This window comes from Mauremys mutica, chromosome 1 (assembly GCF_020497125.1).
Source record: "Mauremys mutica isolate MM-2020 ecotype Southern chromosome 1, ASM2049712v1, whole genome shotgun sequence".
Classification (NCBI taxonomy): domain Eukaryota; kingdom Metazoa; phylum Chordata; order Testudines; family Geoemydidae; genus Mauremys; species Mauremys mutica.
The window spans coordinates 2,171,935-2,191,265 of record NC_059072.1 but is presented as its reverse complement, the minus strand read 5'-3'; the positions used below and the strand labels follow the sequence as shown (position 1 = coordinate 2,191,265).

The window sequence follows — 19,331 nt, the reverse complement described above, 5'->3', positions numbered from 1 at the left end:
AATTGGGACCATATAGAACATGGGTTGCAACCAAGGTCCTGTAGTGGCACCAAATCTTAGGTAAAGGGGGTCATATAAGGTGTCTAAGACCAGGTTATGGGTTGCTGGTTAGGATTATGCTGTCTGGGTGCATGTATCATTTTTAGCTGAAGTTATGTATATTGGCTCTATACTGTCTGTATTTCAAGTTGGTGCTGTGCTTCTGGGAAACATCCCAGACAAGTTGGTGTTAGCTCTGCTTAGCATGCTTGATGGCCCATTAAGGACTATCAGCTACACAATTGACCCATGGAGAGAAGGCAGGCACGCCTTATGACTCAGCGAAGTATGCAGGGACTGGCCCATGTGACTCCAGACTCCATTTTGCTGTAATTTTCCACAGTAAGGACAAAGAGGTTCTTACACCTGGAAAAGCCTATAAAAGGCTGATGCCTCATCTCCATCTTGTCTTCAGTCCTGCTTCTTACCTCTGGAGGGACTTTGCTACAAACTGAAGCTCTGCACAAAGGACTGAATGACCCATCCCAGCGGGGGATGTTCCAGAGACTTGATTTGAACCTGCAGTTTATGCCATCTCTGCTGCAAGCCTGAACTAAGAACTTTGCCATTACTGTATGTAATTGATTCCATTTAACCAATTCTAGCTCTCATCTCTACCTTTTTCCCTTTATGAATAAACCTTTAGATTTTAGATTCTAAAGGATTGGCAACAGCGTGATTTGTGGGTAAGATCTGATGTGTATATTGACCTGGGTCTGGGGCTTGGTCCTTTGGGATCGAGAGAACCTTTTTCTTTTATTGGGGTGTTGGTTTTCATAACCATTCATCCCCAGGACGAGTGCACTGGTGGTGATACTGGGAGACTGGAGTGCCTAAGGAAATTGCTTGTGTGACTTGTGGTTAGCCAGTGGGGTGAGACCGAAGTCCTTTTTGTCTGGCTGGTTTGGTTTGCCTTAGAGGTGGAAAAACCCCAGCCTAGGGCTGTGACTGCCCTGTTTGAGCGATTTGTCCTGAATTGGCACTCTCAGTTGCGTCCCGCCAGAACCGCCCCGTCACAGTGTTATGAAAACCAACCCTGCCCCTACGCTCCCCGGGGCGCGCCAATCTCCCCACTGACCCGCACAGCCCTGCTCTCCAGGGACCGTACCCCACAGCGCCCCACCCAACGCCCGTTCATCCCAAGCACTCTGGCCTTGCTAATGCCCCACGATCCTGGGGGGTGACACCTCACTCAGCCCGGCACTCCCCACAGCATGCACACAGGCAGCGGGTGCCAGGAGCTCACGGCTCCATCCCCAGGCCTGCTGGCACCAGGGCGCTGGGCAGATCTCTCCCTCCACAGCCACCCGGATGCCCCAGGGCTCTGGGAACGACCCAGCAGGCCCAAGGGGGGCAGCACCAGGTGTCTCCACCTGGCTCAGACCCCCCCCCCCGCCCTCCGTGGAGCGCTAACCTCCCTGCAGCCGGGAAGCCCGTCAGAGCTGGATGCTCAGGCCCGGCACAGGCGTCTGCTGGGAACGGCTCCCCGGGGGCGCCGCGCACACTGGGGTGGGGGCCCACAAAGGACCAGGGTCCCCAGAGGTGCAGGGCGAGGAGGGGCAGGGCAGGCTGGACCCCGCGTCTGACCAGAGCCAGTCCCCTGCTGCCAGGGTTGCCCCAGGGCGCGGCTGGTACTTGCCTTCACCTTGCGCACCTCGTTGGCCTGGAACTCCGGGGTGCAGTTGTGGTGGATGATCCCGATGCCGCCCATCAGCTGCGGGGAGAGAGCGTGTCAGCCTCGGCCGGCTCCACGGAGCAATGGGGGTGCCCCGTGGGGGGGCGGCGCAGGGGAAGGGTGCTCACGAGGCGCCCAGCCCAGCTGCCTGACGCTCAGGGCTGGGTCAGTCTCCAGCGAGAGGCTTAGGGAGGGGAACCGGGGCCACTGACATCAGAGCTGTGGACCCCCCCCCCCCCCGCCCCAGCTCTCACCGCCATGGCGATCGCCATGTCCGACTCAGTGACCGTGTCCATGGGCGACGAGATGAGCGGCGTCTTCAGGGTGATCTTGCGGGTCAGCGCCGAGGTCAGGTCCTGGGGGTACAGAGCCGTGAGCCCCTCAGCCCCCACCCGTATTAACCCTCCCCGGGGGAGGCAGAGCCGTGAGCCCCTCAGCCCCCACCCGTATTAACCCTCCCCGGGGGAGGCAGAGCCGTGAGCCCCTCAGCCCCCACCCGTATTAACCCTCCCCGGGGGAGGCAGAGCCGTGAGCCCCTCAGCCCCCACCCGTATTAACCCTCCCCGGGGGAGGCAGAGCCGTGAGCCCCTCAGCCCCCACCCGTATTAACCCTCCCCGGGGGAGGCAGAGCCGTGAGCCCCTCGGCCCCCACCCGTATTAACCCTCCCCGGGGGAGGCAGAGCCGTGAGCCCCTCGGCCCCCACCCGTATTAACCCTCCCCGGGGGAGGCAGAGCCACGAGCCCCTCGGCCCCCACCCGTATTAACCCTCCCCGGGGGAGGCAGAGCCACGAGCCCCTCGGCCCCCACCCTCCCACCCTGACTCTCCATGGGGAGGGGGGAGAGACACAGAGCCCTGAGCCCCTCAGCCCCCCACCCCCTGCACTGACTCTCCCTGGCAGGGGAGGGGGGGCAGAGCTGTGAATCCAACACCAGCCCTAGCCCAGGGCTGCCCAGCTGCCAGGCCCGATGCCAGGAGATGCCCAGGCTGGGCCAGGCGCTGGCTGCAGCCCCGCCCTCCTACCCAGCAGCGCCTGGCCGGACGGGGGAGACGCCCCCACCCTAGTGCCTGTGGCTCGCCAGGCGTTATCCCCTAGATACGGCCTGATGGGGGCCTGGAGCTCACACAGGGCTTCCTTAGGACGCAGCCCTGCCCCAAGCCCCCTCTTCCCCCGGGGCTCCGTGCTCAGCCCCACAGAGGGTCCCAGCCCTCCTGCCCCTGCCCCACATACTCAGCAGGCCACACTCCCACCCGCCCCACGGCTCCTTCTCTGCAGGCCCCAGCGTACGGCCCCCAGCATTCCCCCCACGGCGCCAATGGCTGTATTTCTTCACCACCCCCAGGCTCGCCCGGCCGGCTCGACGGGACACCCGGCCCCCCACAGCCCATCCCCCTCAGGCTGAGCGCCACAGGGACAGCTCAGGCCCTGCCCTACAACCAGGCCCACCAGCGCTGAGCTCCCCAGCGACGGGGTCTTTTCATGCCTCCACCCAGCCAGCTGCTGGGCACGCCTCAGCGCCAGCCCACCACCCCGGGTGACACAGCAGGGAGCTGGCCGGGGAGCAGCATCATGGCAGGGGCCTGTGATGGACACAGCACCCGAGGGCCACGCCCGACCCTGTCCTGCAGCCCACGGCAGTGGGAGGTGGCACGGTGCCAGGCACTGGGCCGAGCGCAGCACTTCCCCGTGGGCGCACCACAGCGCGCAGGCCGAAGGGACACGGCCCTGGCAACACGGAGGCAGTGCCAGGACTAGACCCCAGAGCTCCTGGGTCCCACCCCACTGCCCGAGCCACAAGGGAGCCCGGCCGCTCCACTCTGCAACCCATGAGGGAGGCTCATGCGGTCTGGTGGCTAATACAAGCACGTCCCACGTGCACAGGGTCCCGGCCCTAGAGCTCGGAGCGTGCTGGATCCCAAACCCCACCCTGGGAGAGCTCGGAGAGCGCCGGGCCCTGACCACCAACCCAGCCCCCACCCCGGGAGAGCTCGGAGAGGGCCGGGCCCCGACCCCCAACCCAGCCCCCACCCCGGGAGAGCTCGGAGAGGGCCGGGCCCCGACCCCCAACCCAGCCCCCACCCCGGGAGAGCTCGGAGAGCGCCGGGCCCCGACCCCCAAACCAGCCCCCACCCCGGGAGAGCTCGGAGAGCGCCGGGCCCCGACCCCCAACCCAGCCCCCACCCCGGGAGAGCTCGGAGAGGGCCGGGCCCCGACCCCCAACCCAGCCCCCACCCTGGGAGAGCTCGGAGCGCGCCGGGCCCCGACCCCCAACCCAGCCCCCACCCCGGGAGAGCTCGGAGAGGGCCGGGCCCCGACCCCCAACCCAGCCCCCACCCTGGGAGAGCTCGGAGCGTGCCGGGCCCCGACCCCCAACCCAGCCCCCACCCCGGGAGAGCTCGGAGAGCGCCGGGCCCCGACCCCCAACCCAGCCCCCACCCCGGGAGAGCTCGGAGCGTGCCGGGCCCCGACCCCCAACCCAGCCCCCACCCCGGGAGAGCTCGGAGCGTGCCGGGCCCCGACCCCCAACCCAGCCCCCACCCCGGGAGAGCTCGGAGCGTGCCGGGCCCCGACCCCCAACCCAGCCCCCACCCCGGGAGAGCTCGGAGAGCGCCGGGACCCGACCCCCAACCCAGCCCCCACCCCGGGAGAGCTCGGAGAGCGCCGGGCCCCGACCCCCAACCCATCCCCCACCCTGGGAGAGCGCCGGGCCCCGACCCCCAACCCATCCCCCACCCTGGGAGAGCTCAGAGAGCGCCGGGCCCCGACCCCCAACCCAGCCCCCACCCGGGAGAGCTCGGAGAGCGCCGGGACCCGACCCCCAACCCAGCCCCCACCCCGGGAGAGCTCGGAGAGCGCCGGGACCCGACCCCCAACCCAGCCCCCACCCCGGGAGAGCTCGGAGAGCGCCGGGCCCCGACCCCCCACCCACCCCCCCCCCTGGGAGAGCGCCGGGCCCCGACCCCCAACCCATCCCCCACCCTGGGAGAGCTCAGAGAGCGCCGGGCCCCGACCCCCAACCCAGCCCCCACCCCGGGAGAGCTCGGAGAGCGCCGGGACCCGACCCCCAACCCAGCCCCCACCCCGGGAGAGCTCGGAGAGCGCCGGGACCCGACCCCCAACCCAGCCCCCACCCCGGGAGAGCTCGGAGAGCGCCGGGCCCCGACCCCCAACCCATCCCCCACCCTGGGAGAGCGCCGGGCCCCGACCCCCAACCCATCCCCCACCCTGGGAGAGCTCAGAGAGCGCCGGGCCCTGCCCCCTGCCCTGGGGGAGCTCAGACAGGGCAGCTCCCAGCCGCCTGTGTCCCGTACTAGGAGAGCTCAGAGCACGCTGGGTCCCGACCCCCAACCCAGCCCCACGCTGGGAGAGCTCAGAGCGCGCTGGGTCCCGACCCCCAACCCAGCCCCCACCCTGGGAGAGCTCGGAGCGCGCTGGGCCCTGCCCCCTGCCTGGGGGAGCTCAGACGGGGCAGCTCCCAGCCGCCCGTGTCCCGTGCTAGGAGAGCTCACGGAGGCTGGCTCTCCCGCCCCAGCTGGCCTTCCCTTCCCACCCTCCCTGCTTCCCTCCCAGCCCCAGGCCTGACCTTCCCGGGCTTCCCAGCAGATTAGCCGAGCCCAGCTGGGAGCCTGATTCCCCTGAGATGCTGCTCTCCCAGAGCTAGGTTCCCAGCTGGGAGCTGTTGCCTGGCTCTGCAGAGGAAATGGGGCGCGGGGCCCAGCCAGGCTCCGACGCACCCCAGGGAACCCAGCTCGGGGGTCCCACCCCAGCCAGCCAGACCAGTGGGGCCCCTGCAGGGACTCCCGCTCCCAGCATGCAACACTGCAGCTTGCTACGGGACGGGGTCCATCAGACACAGCCCCCCCGCTCGCCCCACGGCTGCCAGGAAACACCCTGCGTGTGGGGGGGTAACTCGGGATCTGCACCGGCTGGCAGGCCCCCCCACTGCCTGGCCAAGCTGCATGCTAAGCGGGTCCCAGCACCCCCCGGCCTGTGGCTGCATCATGGGGTTGCCTGCCAGCTCCCCACCCATGTGTACTAGGGGGGATTAAGGTCAGACTGACGAGGGGGCCAGGCTATGGTCCAGCCCTGGGGGCCCCTGGCCCCGGCTAGCAGCAGTCACTGGTCACAGGGCTCGAGCCGCAGGCTGCAGAGACCCGACGTGGTGCTCTGGAGTTAAGGCTCCTGGAGTCGCCCCCTTCTAGGGCTCCCCCCACTGGGCTCCGCAGTTCGACTCCACACTACTGCCCGCCAGACGTCACCTCAGCCCGGGGGGGGGGAAGGGACTCGCTGTGACAGTGCCAGGGCAGAACTCAGGAGTCCTGGGTCCCAGCCCCCTGCTCTAACCACTACACCCCACTCCCTCCCAGTCTGATTCAGAACAGCCGCGGCTCCCCAAGGCTCTGTATCTCCAGCTGCGGCCCCAAGCTGGCGGGCACAGCATGGGAAGGGCAGGCCCATAACTGACCCGTCTGCTTCACCAGCTACCCGCTCGCTAATTCCAGTGCGGCTGGGTGAGGGAGGGGCCTCGCCCGGGGAACACGAGGGCAGCTTGGCACGGCCAGGCCCGAGCGCGGGAAGCCAGAGAGGCTGACGGCGCAGGCAGGTGCTTAGAGCCGTTACTGGCTGCGCCAGAGCGCGTCACCCCCCCACCCCAAGCACAACGGAGCCACATGCCCTCAGGCGTGAAACGAGCCCCAGGCCACATGGCTCTGCCTCACCTCCAGCGGAGCCCTAGCAAAGGTCAAGCCAGGCCCAGACCGTGCCGGGCCGGGGGCTTCCCCGCACCTGTGCCAGGCTCCCTGCTCAGAGCCCAGCTCCCTGCACAGGGCACCGGCCCCATTTCAGCGCAGTTCTCTGCTCAGAGCCCAGCCCCGGGCCAGCTCCCCGCACAGGGCACCAGCCCCATTTCAGCCCAGCTCCCTGCTCAGAGCCCAGCCCCGAGCCAGCTCCCCGCACAGGGCACCGGCCCCATTTCAGCCCAGCTCCCTGCTCAGAGCCCAGCCCCGGGCCAGCTCCCTGCTCAGAGCCCAGCCCCAGGCCAGCTCCCTGCTCAGAGCCCAGCCCCGGGCCAGCTCCCTGCTCAGAGCCCAGCCCCGAGCCAGCTCCCCGCACAGGGCACCGGCCCCATTTCAGCCCAGCTCCCTGCTCAGAGCCCAGCCCCGAGCCAGCTCCCCGCACAGGGCACCGGCCCCATTTCAGCCCAGCTCCCTGCTCAGAGCCCAGCCCCGAGCCAGCTCCCCGCACAGGGCACCAGCCCCATTTCAGCCCAGCTCCCTGCTCAGAGCCCAGTCCCAGGCCAGCTCCCCGCACAGGGCACCGGCCCCATTTCAGCGCAGTTCTCTGCTCAGAGCCCAGTCCCAGGCCAGCTCCCCGCACAGGGCACCGGCCCCATTTCAGCCCAGCTCCCTGCCAGGGAGTGCTGAGAGCTGGCACAGCATCTGCCCATCCCCCCAGCCCCTCGCGCTGGCGCTGCAGGTCGCGAAGGTTTCCGGGGTCAGGGAGAAGCTGGCCTGGGTGCTGGAGGACACCCCTCTCCCTGAGGCACTAGGCCAGGCAGGCAAGGGGCCTGAAAGCCGGAGGACAGGGCAAATGCATCACCCATGCAGCGCAGAGCCCAGACCCACGGCCGTGCAGGGAACCCCAACGGGCTCGTCTCGGGCCCCAGGCTGTCCTGCAGGCCCCATGGCGGGGACACCACTTCCCCGGTCTCCTCCTTCAGCTCTACCCCGCACCATCCCTGCTGGGCCCCAGGGACCCTGCTCCCAGGCGGACGGGCGGGTTGGGGGGCTGCACGCCAGCCCAATGGGACCCCCTAGACCTAGCGGGAGTGTGAGCGGACGGCAGAGGGGCCTGCCCATGGGGGAAGGTGGCTCATAATGTTAACACCCCCCAGCTCTGGTGCTGCCCTGGCCCCGTGCCCAGCAGCAAGGCACTGCCCACCCCAGGGTGCAAGGGGCTGGCATGCCACCCATCAGCACCCGGCCCAGCGGACACCCCGGCGAGCGCGACTCACCACTTCATCCGCCGTGAAATCGATGAAGCCTGGGAGGATCAGGAAGTCGCTGCAGAAACAGAGAGGGGGAGAGGATTACACGGCAGCTGGGCCTCCCCTGCGGCCCCCACTCAGCCCCGCACCCCTCGGGGACCCCGCGCCCCTGGAGCCCGGCCCACGCTCAGCCACAGCTGCACAGAGAGGGCAGGCTGGGCTCCCCCCAAGCCGTCCCCATGGCATGGGGCCGTGGCAGTGATCACGGCCAGGCCCCAGATGGCTTTACAGGATGGGCAGGGGACCGGCGAGCAGGGAAAAGCTCCCGTCCCATGTCTGCCTGCTCCCGTCAGAGCCGGCGCCCCGCCTGGCCTGACCCCCCCCCAGATAGAGCCGGCGCCCCGCCTGGCCTGACCCCCCCCCCCCAGATAGAGCCGGCGCCCCGCCTGGCCTGACCCCCCCCCCAGATAGAGCCGGTGTCCCGCCTGTCGCCCCTGTCCGAGCCAGCGCCCTGCCCTGCCCAACCCTTCCCCCCACCCCCCGTGAGAGCTGGCGCTGGCCGAACCTCCGGCCCCTGGAGCTACAGGAACAAACATCCTAGGACAGGGCAGAAAACAGAGCAGGGCCGGCGCGAGGGGTTGAATACGTGGGCTGGGCAGGTACCAGGACCCTGCCCCCCTTTCAGCCCAGCGGGGCAGCCCCTGCCCAGCACTAAGGCAGGGCTGAGGGGCCGGGCCCCTGGGAAGCCAGCCAGGCAGGTTACGAAGCCCTTGGCTGGCACAGCAGGACGGCTGCAGGCAGGCAGGATTACGGAGGCCCAGCTGCCCTGGCTGAGCTGCTAATCCAGGGCTATTTGTGAACCGGGCAGGGCTTGGCTTGGCGGGGCCGATGCAAACCCCTGCGGGGCTAGCCCGCTGCAGGGGGCCTGGCCGCGCTCCCCACTCCACTGGCAGAGCCGGGGCTCAGCATCCCTGCAGGGCTGCGTGGGCAAGGCCGGGGTGGGGGGGACATGCACGGCCTGGAGCCCTCACGGCAATGGCCAGTTGCATTCACGGGCGCCAGCCAGGGGCACAAGGGCCATCGGGGGCACCAGGGTGCTGGGCGGGGAGGGAGTGGGGGCGATGCAGCGGGCACGACACACAGGGGGCCGCCAGCCGGCACAGTGCGGCATTTGAGCTGGGGGAGGGGGGCAGGCCCGTCTGCAGCCTGTCCAGGATGGATGAAGCTCTGCCAGGGACATGCCACCCCACTGGCCCCTCCGTCGGCTAGGGGGGAGGGGACCTGGGCATGCTCCCCCAGCCCCTTTGGGGGTCAACAGGGTGCGGAGCCCAGAGGCAGGGACCTGGGGGGGGCAGGGCTCCGCCCAGGCCCCCTTGAATTCCTCCTTCCCCAGCTACAGGAAGGCACCTGCTCCTCCCCGCTTGCCTGGCTCCCGCTCAGATGTGGCAGGAGGGGGAGGCAGCTGCTAAAAATAGAAGCAGCTGTAGCAGCTGCAAACAGCAACCCTGGGCAGAGCGGGGGGGGGGAGCCCACACCTCCCCAGCCCCCCCGAAAACTAGGACCCAGCACCTCTCTAGCCACCCAGATCCCACCCAGGGGCCAGCGACGCCCCCCTGCAGCCTGGCGCCGGAGCCCCTGCCCCATCCCAGCGCACAGGGGTCCAATGGGGGGAGGGACAGGATCTCTCCATGTGGGTGAGGGCGCAGTGTGGCAGCATCCCATCCCCCCCCTCCTCCCCAGGGAGATTCCTGGAGCCCAGGCCAGACGGGGATGGCTACTCCAGTGTTCTCAAGCAGGGGTCCGGGGCCTAGGGGGCCGTGAGCAGCTTTCAGGGGGTCCACCGCCAGACGCAGACTCGCCGGGGCAGGGCAGAAAGCACAAGCCGCACCGCCTGGGGCTGAAGCCGAAGCCTGAGCAATGTAGCTTTGTGGGGGCCTCTGTGGCGTGGGGCCCCAGGCAACTGCCCCGCTCGCTACCCCCTAACGCCGGCCCTGGCTTCTGTAGGCAGTAAAGCAGCTGCTGTGGCACCCGTGGGCCGTGGAGCTTTTATTGCATGTTGCGGGGGAGGAGGGGGGCTCAGAAGGCAAAAGATTAAGAGCCCCAGTCTAGTCTGACCCCCCTCCCCCCCGGCCTGCGCCCTTGCTGGGGAGAGCCCTCACCCCCCACCCCAGCTCCCCGGGTCAGGGCTATGTGTAAAACGCAAACACGGGTCCAATTAGTGACACACCGAGCTGTCCCGGGCGCATCCGACCCCGGCAGGTGGGTCATGCCCATCTCCTCTGGGATCTCCAACAGGGGCTGTGCCTTCCTCTCCCCACCCCATGTCCCACTCTGCACCTCCCTCGGCCCACAGACCGCGTCATCCCAGACACCGGACATCTCTTCCTCTGCCCATAGCTACAGCTGCCTGCTGCCCAGCCTGCCGCGCCGCCTACCCCACGGCACCCAGCCTCCCAGGTTCGGGGACGTGTTCCTAGATAGCAAGATCTCGAGATGCCAAAGGCCAGGGAGAGGCACCCGTCTCCTCCGCCCGTGACAGGGTCCTGCAGCAAGGCCAAGCTTCCGGCGGAGAACAGGAACGCCCAACGCCCAGCAACTCACAACTTACGGTCCCCACAGCCCCGTAACTGGATGCCCGGGTGCTGGTGCCGCTGTGCCCCTGCCCGCTCCTTGCATGGTTGTGCCACGGTGCTCCTGCTAAGGGTGTGCCTGGGAGCCACGCGCTGGGGAGCCAGGCCTCACACCCTGCCCTGGCTTTGGCATGTGTCAGTTGGCAGCCCAGGGGCTGAATTGCCCCTCCCAGCAGGGCAGAGCACCCGGGGCGCCCACGCCCAGGAGGAAGGCACAGCAGCCAGGGTCCCCCCCAATTGCGGTAGTACAGGAGCGCCAGGAAGCAGCAACTCGTCACGGTCACTGGCTCGGAGCAGAGTGAGGAATAAATTGTCTGTGCTGAGCCCTGACCTAGATCGACAGCGACTGACCTCCGCTAGCCGGGAACCAGCCCTGAGCCTCCAACTCATCCCGCACAGAGACAGAGTGCTGCAACCAGACATCAACCAATGGGGGAAACTGAGGCACTGCGCGGGGATGGGACTTGCCTCGTGCCAGTGGCAGGAGACCCTGTGGCCAGTCAAATGCTCATCTCCCCCCCGAACTCCCGAAAACAGCCCACGCTCCCACGGACAGGGGCCACTGTCAGTCACCAGTGACCTTACAGAGCTACGAGCCAGCGGCTTCGAGAGGAAAGGGCTCAGTCGTCCCCTCCGCAGTCCTGGAGGTGATGGAGCCCAGGGGTGCAGGCCCCCACCCTGGCTCCATCACCCCGAACGTCCAGGGAGCACCCAGGCCCCGTGCCCTGCTTTCCCTGAACGGTGCCAACCTGCTGCCTGGGCTTGGCCAACAGGAGCTTTCAAAGCACCGGCTCCGCTGGAAGAGAGAGCGAATGAGCCGGCACTCACCCGCTCCCCATGCCGTGTGCTGGCAGGGGCAGGGAGCAGGGTCTGCCAGCCTCCCGAGTGCCCATGCTATGCAGAGCAGCAGTCTCGTCCATGGAGCTCACACACAGTCGAGAGCCTGGGCGTCCTTCACTTCCTTCCTCTCCTTCACAGAGGGCAGGAAACTCCACACCCGAAAGCTGCCCGTCAGCGAGCTGGCATGCACGCCCCTAACTCCGCCCCCAGTGCCTGCAGGACCATAATGCTTCAGTTCCCGGACTGCAGTTACACCACGGGGCACCCCCCGAACGAGCACAGAGACCGGGCAGCGGCCACCCTGCCCCTGCCCACTAGTGCCCACAGGCTCAGGGCCTAGGAAGTGGGTCATTTCCTGCCATTAATTCCCACCACGCCCCACTTGGAACCCAGCCTTCGGAGGGGCAGCCTGGCAGAGCCCTGGCGGCTGAAGGCTTCCGTGAATCACCCACAAATCTCCCATTACCAGGGATTCAGAGCTTGGGGGGAAAGCTCTGAAACACCTGCCACAAGGAGTCAGCCTGCAACCCAGCGAAGGGAGCAGACGCCCCCGCCCCAGCGCCATGGGGGTCGCACACAGCGCCCGGATAGGGCCCTGCTGCGCCGAGGGCCTGGCGGCACGTCAGGGTCGTGGGATGTCAGCTCGGGCCCGGGTGCGCTTCTGATCGGCCAAAGCCCTGCCGCAGATGCGGCTCCAGAGCCGCACTGGTGCCCCCTAATAGGAGCACTTACGCCCCTTCCACGCTGGAACAGCCGTACTGGGGCAGGCACTTTTACACTGGTACAGCCGCCGGCACGCCGGGCTGCCGCACTGGTGTAACTACAGCGGGACTAAGTGAAGCCGCGTCTACACTGCACTGTTCTGCCGGCACAGCTGTCGGCTAGCAGCGTGAATCCCACCCCCTGGCCGCTGTGGCTATGCTGGCTCAATCCCCAGTGTAGATGCAACCCTCAGGCGGGGAGGTGCTTAGCTTACGCTGTGTCTCCACTAGGGGGCTCTGCCGGCACAGCTGGACGGGCAAAGCAGCCGTAGTGCGGACGAGCCCTTGTTGACTGTCCGGCCCCGAGAGCCCGACACCGGGCAGGGAACGGAAGGATTCGCCCCCAGTTCACAGCTGGGACCCGAGGCCCAGAGCGATTCGGTGACTCACCCAGAACTGACCAGCCCCGGGCGCTGCCCATTGCACCCCGCCGGGGAAGGAGAGGCTCAGCCCTGGGGGGCCAGGGTGCAGGGCCTGGAGGACAGGGGGGGCTAGGCCAGGCTGGCTTTCTGCATGCACAGGAATCCTGCCAGACCTGCCCATCAGAGCCTGGCTGGGTCTCTCTCCCCATCACCCCCTGGCGGCAGGTAGCGCCACTCCACAGCCCCAGCCGCTGCCTGGCTGACAGCAGCAGTTCCGGGAACGTGGGGCTGTGGTTTGGGTCAGAGAGGAAACCTCCCACCGACCTTTGCTCAGCATGGTGCAGTCCCAGCTGCCTTGTTCACAGCTGCGGCCTGGCGGGAAGGGAATAGGCCGGCTGGGCTGCAGAGAGCAACCACGCAGATCTCTCCCTGAGCCCATGGGCCTCAGCTCCTCCGAAACAGCCTGTCTCCTCCCCACAGGGACGCGGGGGCAGCCTGCCTCTTCCTCCGAAACCCACCAAACAGCCCCCGCTGGGACCCTGGGGGTGGGGGAGTTTCTAAACTTCCCTGCCCAAGAACAAGGCACGACTGAGCATGAGGGGCCCGCGGGGGCTGCACGGGTGCTGCTCTCTCTGACACACACACCAGGATCTGCCCAGCCAACAGGGGAAGGTGCAGCCCCTCAGCGGACAACGCCATAAACCCCGTCCCCTCCTCACGCCCCCCCCCCCGCCCCTACCGGGTTCCTCCTCACACCCGGGCAGCCAGCCAGAGCCCACCCTAGGCAAAAGGGCGTCTCCCCCCCGGGAGCACCTGCCCCCACCGGCCACGGCTCATGGGCAGCAGGCTGCACCCTGCCCCTTACAGAGCTCTAGGGTCCTGCCCCGGCAATGCCGCATCTCCCCAGGCTGGGGGCCGACAGGACGCTGCAAACACAGCGCTACCGGCAGGATGCTGAGCAGAGGAACGGAGCCAGGAGCCTCACGCACGGCCCCCGGAAAGCGGATTGAGAGGTGCTGTCGGGACCAGCGCTCGGCTATTTGCGCCCCAGCGCTAGGGCCAAGTCACGGGCAGGGAAGCCAGGCGACCCCCCGCCAGCGCCATGCAGCAGTCGAGCCCCGGGGCCGGTCCTGGCGCAGACACACGAGCAGGCAGCTGGGGGCTATTCTGGCTCTCACATCAGCAGCTGCACTCTGACTGCACCATGGCGGTCCCCAGCCAAGGAGGGAATCCTGCCTGCTTCCTCCCAGGGGCCAAACGGGCTTCGTCTTGGCCCCGACGCCAGCAGCTCCAGTGCGGATACGGATACGCCGGGAGCAGGTGCAAGGAGCGTGCTGGGAGCCCTCGCACCCCTCCACCTCCCGAGCGAGAGTCCGAGCCCCCGAACGGCCCCATTCCACAGCAGGCTCCCCCCAGCCCCGCCCCGAGCCCCAGCTGTGTCCATGGGGCAAGGGCGGGTGGGGGCAGAGCCTGGGCTTGAAGAGAAGAAAGCGGGAGACAGTCGCGCAGAGACGCAATCCTGAGGCTGCCCCACACAGCGACCCACCCCGCAATGCAGATGCAGGACTCGCTTCCCCCCGGCATGTTGCATCCTGCTTCCACGCCTCTTAGAGCCACGTTGGTGCCTCACCCCCCCAGCAGCTCCACGGGCCAGGGTCCTCGCGCCCCAGGCTGTGCCCCTTTGCAGGACGAGGAAGGGCAGGCGAAGGGCTGGGACCAGCCCCCTGCCCCTCCCCTCCCCAGCCCAGCCCAGCCCTGTCTCCATGCAGAGGAAGGCAGCGCCCGGGCCCTGCAGCGGTGAATCGAGACCGGGCGCCTGGTGCCAGGGACTAACCCCCGGCCCTCCGGTGCAGAGGGCGGCAGGCAGCCCTGCTGTTTGCTGATGCTGCTGGCAAGGCGGCTGGGAGCGGCTCAGGTACAGCTGGTGGGTGAGCACCACGGCTGCTCAGCCTGCCGCTGAGAGAGACGCCGGCCCGGGGTCTCCAGGGTTTGCCACCCACCCCTCCCGCACTGAAGTGCAGCCACCGGGGGGTGGGGGAGGGCAGCAGCCCCCAGCTCGCTGCACACGATCCCAGGCAGGCGCGTGCTCCCGGAGCGCTCACCCCCCCCCTCACTGCTTCGCACTCGGGCCCCTCACCGCTCCACAAACCTGGGCAGGGCTCATGGCCACCGAGCAACCCGCTGCCCCCACCAACCCCCCCAGAGCCCTGCCCTTCACCCAGACAGCTGCAGCCCGTCCCCACCCCAGGGGGCAGCTGAGGGGTTTGTGGGGCCCTGGGCCAGAGCAAGTGGGGACCCCTCTCCACCCCTTCTGCCTGCAGCCTCCTCCGCCCTGCCTGGCACTCCGGCCGCGGAGCGGGGACGGGGTGTCCATTTTTCCAGGGCCCCCCAATTGGCCGGGGCCCCTGTGCATGGGCCCCACTAGCCCAATGGCTAATCCACCCCTGGGGGGTGGCTGCAGGGCCCAGTCTGATTCCAGGGCTGCCCCCGTGGCTGTATCCCAGGCACGCACGCCCTTCACAGAGAGGCTGGCAGCCGGGACCCGTGCAGCGCGGGGGCAGGGACCCTCCATTGGCTGACTGAGCCCACGCCAGCGTCCAGGCCTCGCTCGCCAACGGCGCTGTTCAGCCCGTGAGACGGGGGCTCCGAACCCTTCCCGGAGCAGGCTGGCTCGGCTGTCACCGGGGGGGAGGGTGTCACTCGCAGGCGGCCGCAGCGGGGGCCTGGGTGGGGGGGAAGGTTGGGACAGGGCAGGCATGCTGCAAGCAGACAGAGATGGCCGGAAGCGTGGTGCTGTCCTGAGGACAGGCCGCAGGGTGTCCCACAGTAATGCCCCCCTCCCGCATGCTGGCTGCTTGCCCCCCATTCAGCTCCCTCCTTAGCGCGGGGGGCTGCTAGCAGGCATAGGGCACCCCGCCCCAGTCACAACTACCCCAGGGATCAGGGGCAGGGGGTCCAGCGACACCAGAGACTCCCAGTGTCACAGAGACGGTGTCGGACAAGTAGACGTGACCGACAGCGACCCGCCCTGGCATGCACCCCAGGCCTCCCATCCCTCCCCAGGGCTCAGAGCCTCCTGGCCAACAAGGATGAGTTGGCAAAATAATCACCATCGATCAGAGAGAGCTGGGTCTCACGGCAGAGCCAGGGGGCCCCGTGTGCCATCCCCGCCCCCGGTCACTGCACAGATTCTGCTTTGGGGGGAGGGACTGAGTGCTACTGAAAGGGGACATGCCAGCCCCCAAGGCCCAGTCCCCCCAGCAGGCACTGCCCTGCCAAGGAACATTCCCCTGTCCTCCAGGACCCCATGCACAGAAAGGAGCAGAAGTGACACCCCCAGGCCGAAAGGGTCCCGAAAAGGGACCATCTCCGTCCACACCCTGCGGCCCGACCCTGCAATCCCTCGGATCTGCTCCCACAGCTCCCGTTACAGGCTCGGGGCCCACCAGGACACCCAGGCTGCAGAGGAATTCCAGCGACCGATTCCAGTGGTTTAAAAGCTGCCCTTTCCCACCAGCAAGCTGCAGGCTCCCAGCAGGATTGTGTTACTGGATTAGCTGGTGCTATTAGCGGGGAGTTTCCATGGCAACAGCGCCCTGGGTTTCTAAAGTTAATGCATCGCTACTTTTAAAAATCCGCAACCGCGTCGCGCTGCATCACAGCAAGGCCTCGAGAGCAGCACCCCACTGTGCTTGGCACTGCTCAGAGCCAGCCCCTGCCCCGCAGTTCTCACACAGCAAAGGGCGGGAGGGGACACAGGCAGTGGCGGCTCCGGGCACCAGCACTCCACGTCCCTGGGGCAGCAAGCCGGTCGCCGTGAGGGCAGCAGTCAGGCTGACTTCGGCGGCGTGCCTGCAGGAGGTCCCTGGTCCCGCAGATTTGGTGGCAATTAGGCGGCGGGTACGCCGATGCCACGGGACCGGGCACCTCCCGCAGGCAAGCTGCCAAATCTGCAGGCCCGGGGACCTCCTGCAGGCAAGCCACCGAAGGCAGCCTGCCTCCTGTGCTTGGGGTGGCAAAAAAGGTAGAGCTGCCCCTGGACACAGGAATTGGGGCCCACCCCATTGCCACACGCAGAAGTGCCCTACAGGACAGGGCAACTAACCCACCTGGCCAAAGGTGGAAGGTCCCATGGGCACGACCCTGCAAGCGTCTCCATGCAGAACCACCTGCAGTATCAGCGCTCAGCTGCCGGCACTGACCTAGCCGCTAGGATCCAACGAGAGGCTGAACCTCGGCCTGGCGAAGGGCCATGGTCGGGCTCGTGGACGTCAAGGCCAGAAGGGACCGTTCTGATCATCCTGCCCAGCCCAGCCAGAGCATCTCTCCCCACGGTCCCTGCGCCCAGCCCAACAGCTTGTGATGTGCCCAGAGCTTGTACTGCAGAACGGCAATGGCTCTTGCTGTAAACACCCCACGTGACGGAGAACATCCCCAGCGCTACTGAATCTGCGCCCACGGTTACGTTACCCTCCTTGGTCAAATCTGCAATTTATTTGCAGGTTCAACTTCCAGCACCTTTGGGGGGTTTTCTAATCACATTTTTTAAAAAATCCAATTTAATTTTCACCATTAATAACACCTGGGTCTTTTTGCATAGACAGAAACCAGACCTCTAAGTCTCATGTTTATTTGCAGTCAGTTTCACTTTCCAGTTGCCTTAATGAGGTTGGAGAGGCAAATATTACCAGGGATGATTTAGACAAAAACCATTTGCTTTTTTTTAAATTTAAAAAACATTTCTATGAACATCAGGGTTTGTATAAATATTTATATATAAATAAATATTGACAAATAGCACCATACATTTTATGCTATGTAGCCATGAGATCATTTATACTAATATATTTGATATTTGCTTTCCACACACTTCTGGAGCGTGGGTCTGCACACGACACACCCCAAATAGGCTGCACGCGTCTCTCTCTCTGCATCTGATTGTTCAGATCACTAACACAAGCCTGAAGGGACAGGTAAGGGCCAGCATGTAGGTATGTTTCAAATAAAGCAGAGGTGTTATGAAACCGGACAGTCATAGAAATGTTCCAAATGTGACAAAAATTCACTTGTGTCTGGTACTGAAACGCATCAGAAGGGATCAGAACCATGGAGACCCAGGTACTGCTGGAGCAGCCGGCCTGTTGGCAGGGCATTAGCCGGCCTAGGAATCACCGGGAGGGTGGCAGGACAGCCAGGGAGAAAGGAGAGGCCCTTCTAGTGAGGCCAGTGGGGGTGAGGAGCATCCCGGCCTTCGTTGCCGTACTGAGCCTTTCCCGGCGGGCTCGAGCAGCCTGCGGCAGGGCCAGCGCTCAGCAAGGGAGCCAGTGCGGTGCTGGGACATCCTGATCCCACGTGCGAGCCACCCTGGCTGCCCCGGAGCCAGGCTGGGCAGCAGCAGCCTCAGCGCCGCCAGCTGCCCAGTGCTCCGGTGCCTGCCCGCAGGGCAGCGTGTGCCCACTCCCCTGCCGAGTGGAGAGAGGCCGCAGCCACTTACTTGTAGGTGAGGCCGTCGGCGATGGCAAAGAGCTGCTGGGCCGTGAGGCCATCCTCGGGGACGTAGCCCGTACCCCCGCTGATCAGGTAGTCGGCCATGCTGCAGGGAGAGGGGCAGAACCGTTAGCATGGGCACGCACCCAGCACAGGCCAGGGAGGCCACCCTCCCCGCTAGCAGCCCCGGGGGCACCGAGCGTGTCTCAGCGCCACTAGCCTGGGGGAGCAGGGGTCCGGGCCTGCTGGCACCTGGGGGAGGTGGCCCAGGGAGTCCGGCTCCTGCAGGCATGGGCTGGGTACCGCCGGGGGCACTGCCAGGGTGGGGCGGGGATGAGGAGCACGCCCGGCCCGGCCCGCCCCGGAGGCTGCAGGGAGGGAGCCCCAGCCCCGAGCCGCGACCCCGGGCGCGCTGCAGGGAACCCCGCGCCCCAGCCCCGACCCCGCGCTCGGGCTGCAGCCGGGGGCGCCGCGCACCTTGGCGGCGGGGGAAGCGCGGAGCCTGCAACGGGCGGGCCCGGGCCCGGGACCCGCCGGGCCGTTGCGGGGCGGAGCGCAGGGCGGACCCGCGGCTCCGCGGCTGCTCCCGGCGCACACGCAGGGCCGGGCGCGCCCCGTGGGGAGGGCGCAGGGCGCAGCGCACGGACCCCGCCCCGCGCCGGGCGCGCACCTGGCCGCCCCCCGGCCCCTGCCTGGCCCCGGGGTCCCCGCGCTCCGCCTGCACAGGCCCGGCCCCTTGCGCCGCCCGGGGCGCGGGGAGCCAGGCCGGGCTTTGCTGCGCGCAGACGGGCGCCGCCCCGCGCCCCCAACCTCCCTCCTCTGCCGCCGCCCGAGCCGGTACCTCGCGGGCTCCCCCTCGCCCATGGCTCGGCCTGGGGCTCCGCCGCTCCCCCAGGCGGCTCGGGCTCGCTCCACGCGGGCGGCTGGCGGGCGGGGGAGGGACGCAGGGAGAAGGCGGCTGGAGGAAGGGCCAGGGGGAGGAGAAGGCACCAGCCCGGCCCACGCTGGCAGCTGGCCAAGGAGCGGGGGCCAGGCCTGCCCCAGGGCCAGGGAGGGCTGCCGTGGGCTCGCAGGCTGGTCGGGATGGCGAGGCCAGAGGCAGCCCGGCCTGAGCCCCCTCCTTCCCCAGCCCCCGAACGCTGCATTTGGCCAGGCCTTGCCCAGGCCATGCGGAGGGGTCACCCCTGGGCTCTCCTCCTGTCCTGGGACTCGGCTCCCTAACCTGTGCCGATAAACCCGGGCACTGGGGCGTCCTGCAGTGCACCGACCACCCTGCCCTACCCCGGCCCTTTCCGCCTCAGCGCCCGCTGCACTGGGCTGCCTGCCGGGACATGGTGCTGCCTGCATGGCTGTGGCCACGTCGGCAACGGCATCTGGCCCCGCGGCTGCTACCGGAGTCCTGCTCCGATCTCAGACCTGAGCCGGCCTCCACTGAGACTTGCTGCTGTGGGGAACGCTTGCAGTATAGAAATACCCACCTAGGCCTAACAGTGGGCTTGGGGGAATGACTAACCCTCTGGTTTTCCATGGAGCCTGGCAGTGAATCCGTGG

General features: G+C 67.3%; 1 protein-coding gene across 5 annotated transcripts in view; it reads right to left on the bottom strand.

Moving 5' to 3' along the window:
• Positions 1 to 19,331, bottom strand: part of IMPDH1 (inosine monophosphate dehydrogenase 1) — an 86,109-nt gene that overhangs the window by 25,452 nt on the left and 41,326 nt on the right. For 3 of the 5 annotated variants that reach the window (XM_045027216.1, XM_045027201.1, XM_045027208.1), the window contains exons 2-5: positions 17,788 to 17,886; positions 7,728 to 7,776; positions 1,969 to 2,070; positions 1,679 to 1,753 (exon numbers count right to left, since the gene is read on the bottom strand). In XM_045027216.1, coding sequence (XP_044883151.1) covers positions 1,679 to 1,753; positions 1,969 to 2,070; positions 7,728 to 7,776; positions 17,788 to 17,886 — 325 coding nt within the window. Of the gene's footprint in view, positions 1 to 1,678; positions 1,754 to 1,968; positions 2,071 to 7,727; positions 7,777 to 17,787; positions 17,887 to 18,257; positions 18,371 to 18,621; positions 18,726 to 19,331 lie in introns of those variants that run through there. The other 2 variants (XM_045027223.1, XM_045027232.1) reach the window with 2 other exon arrangements.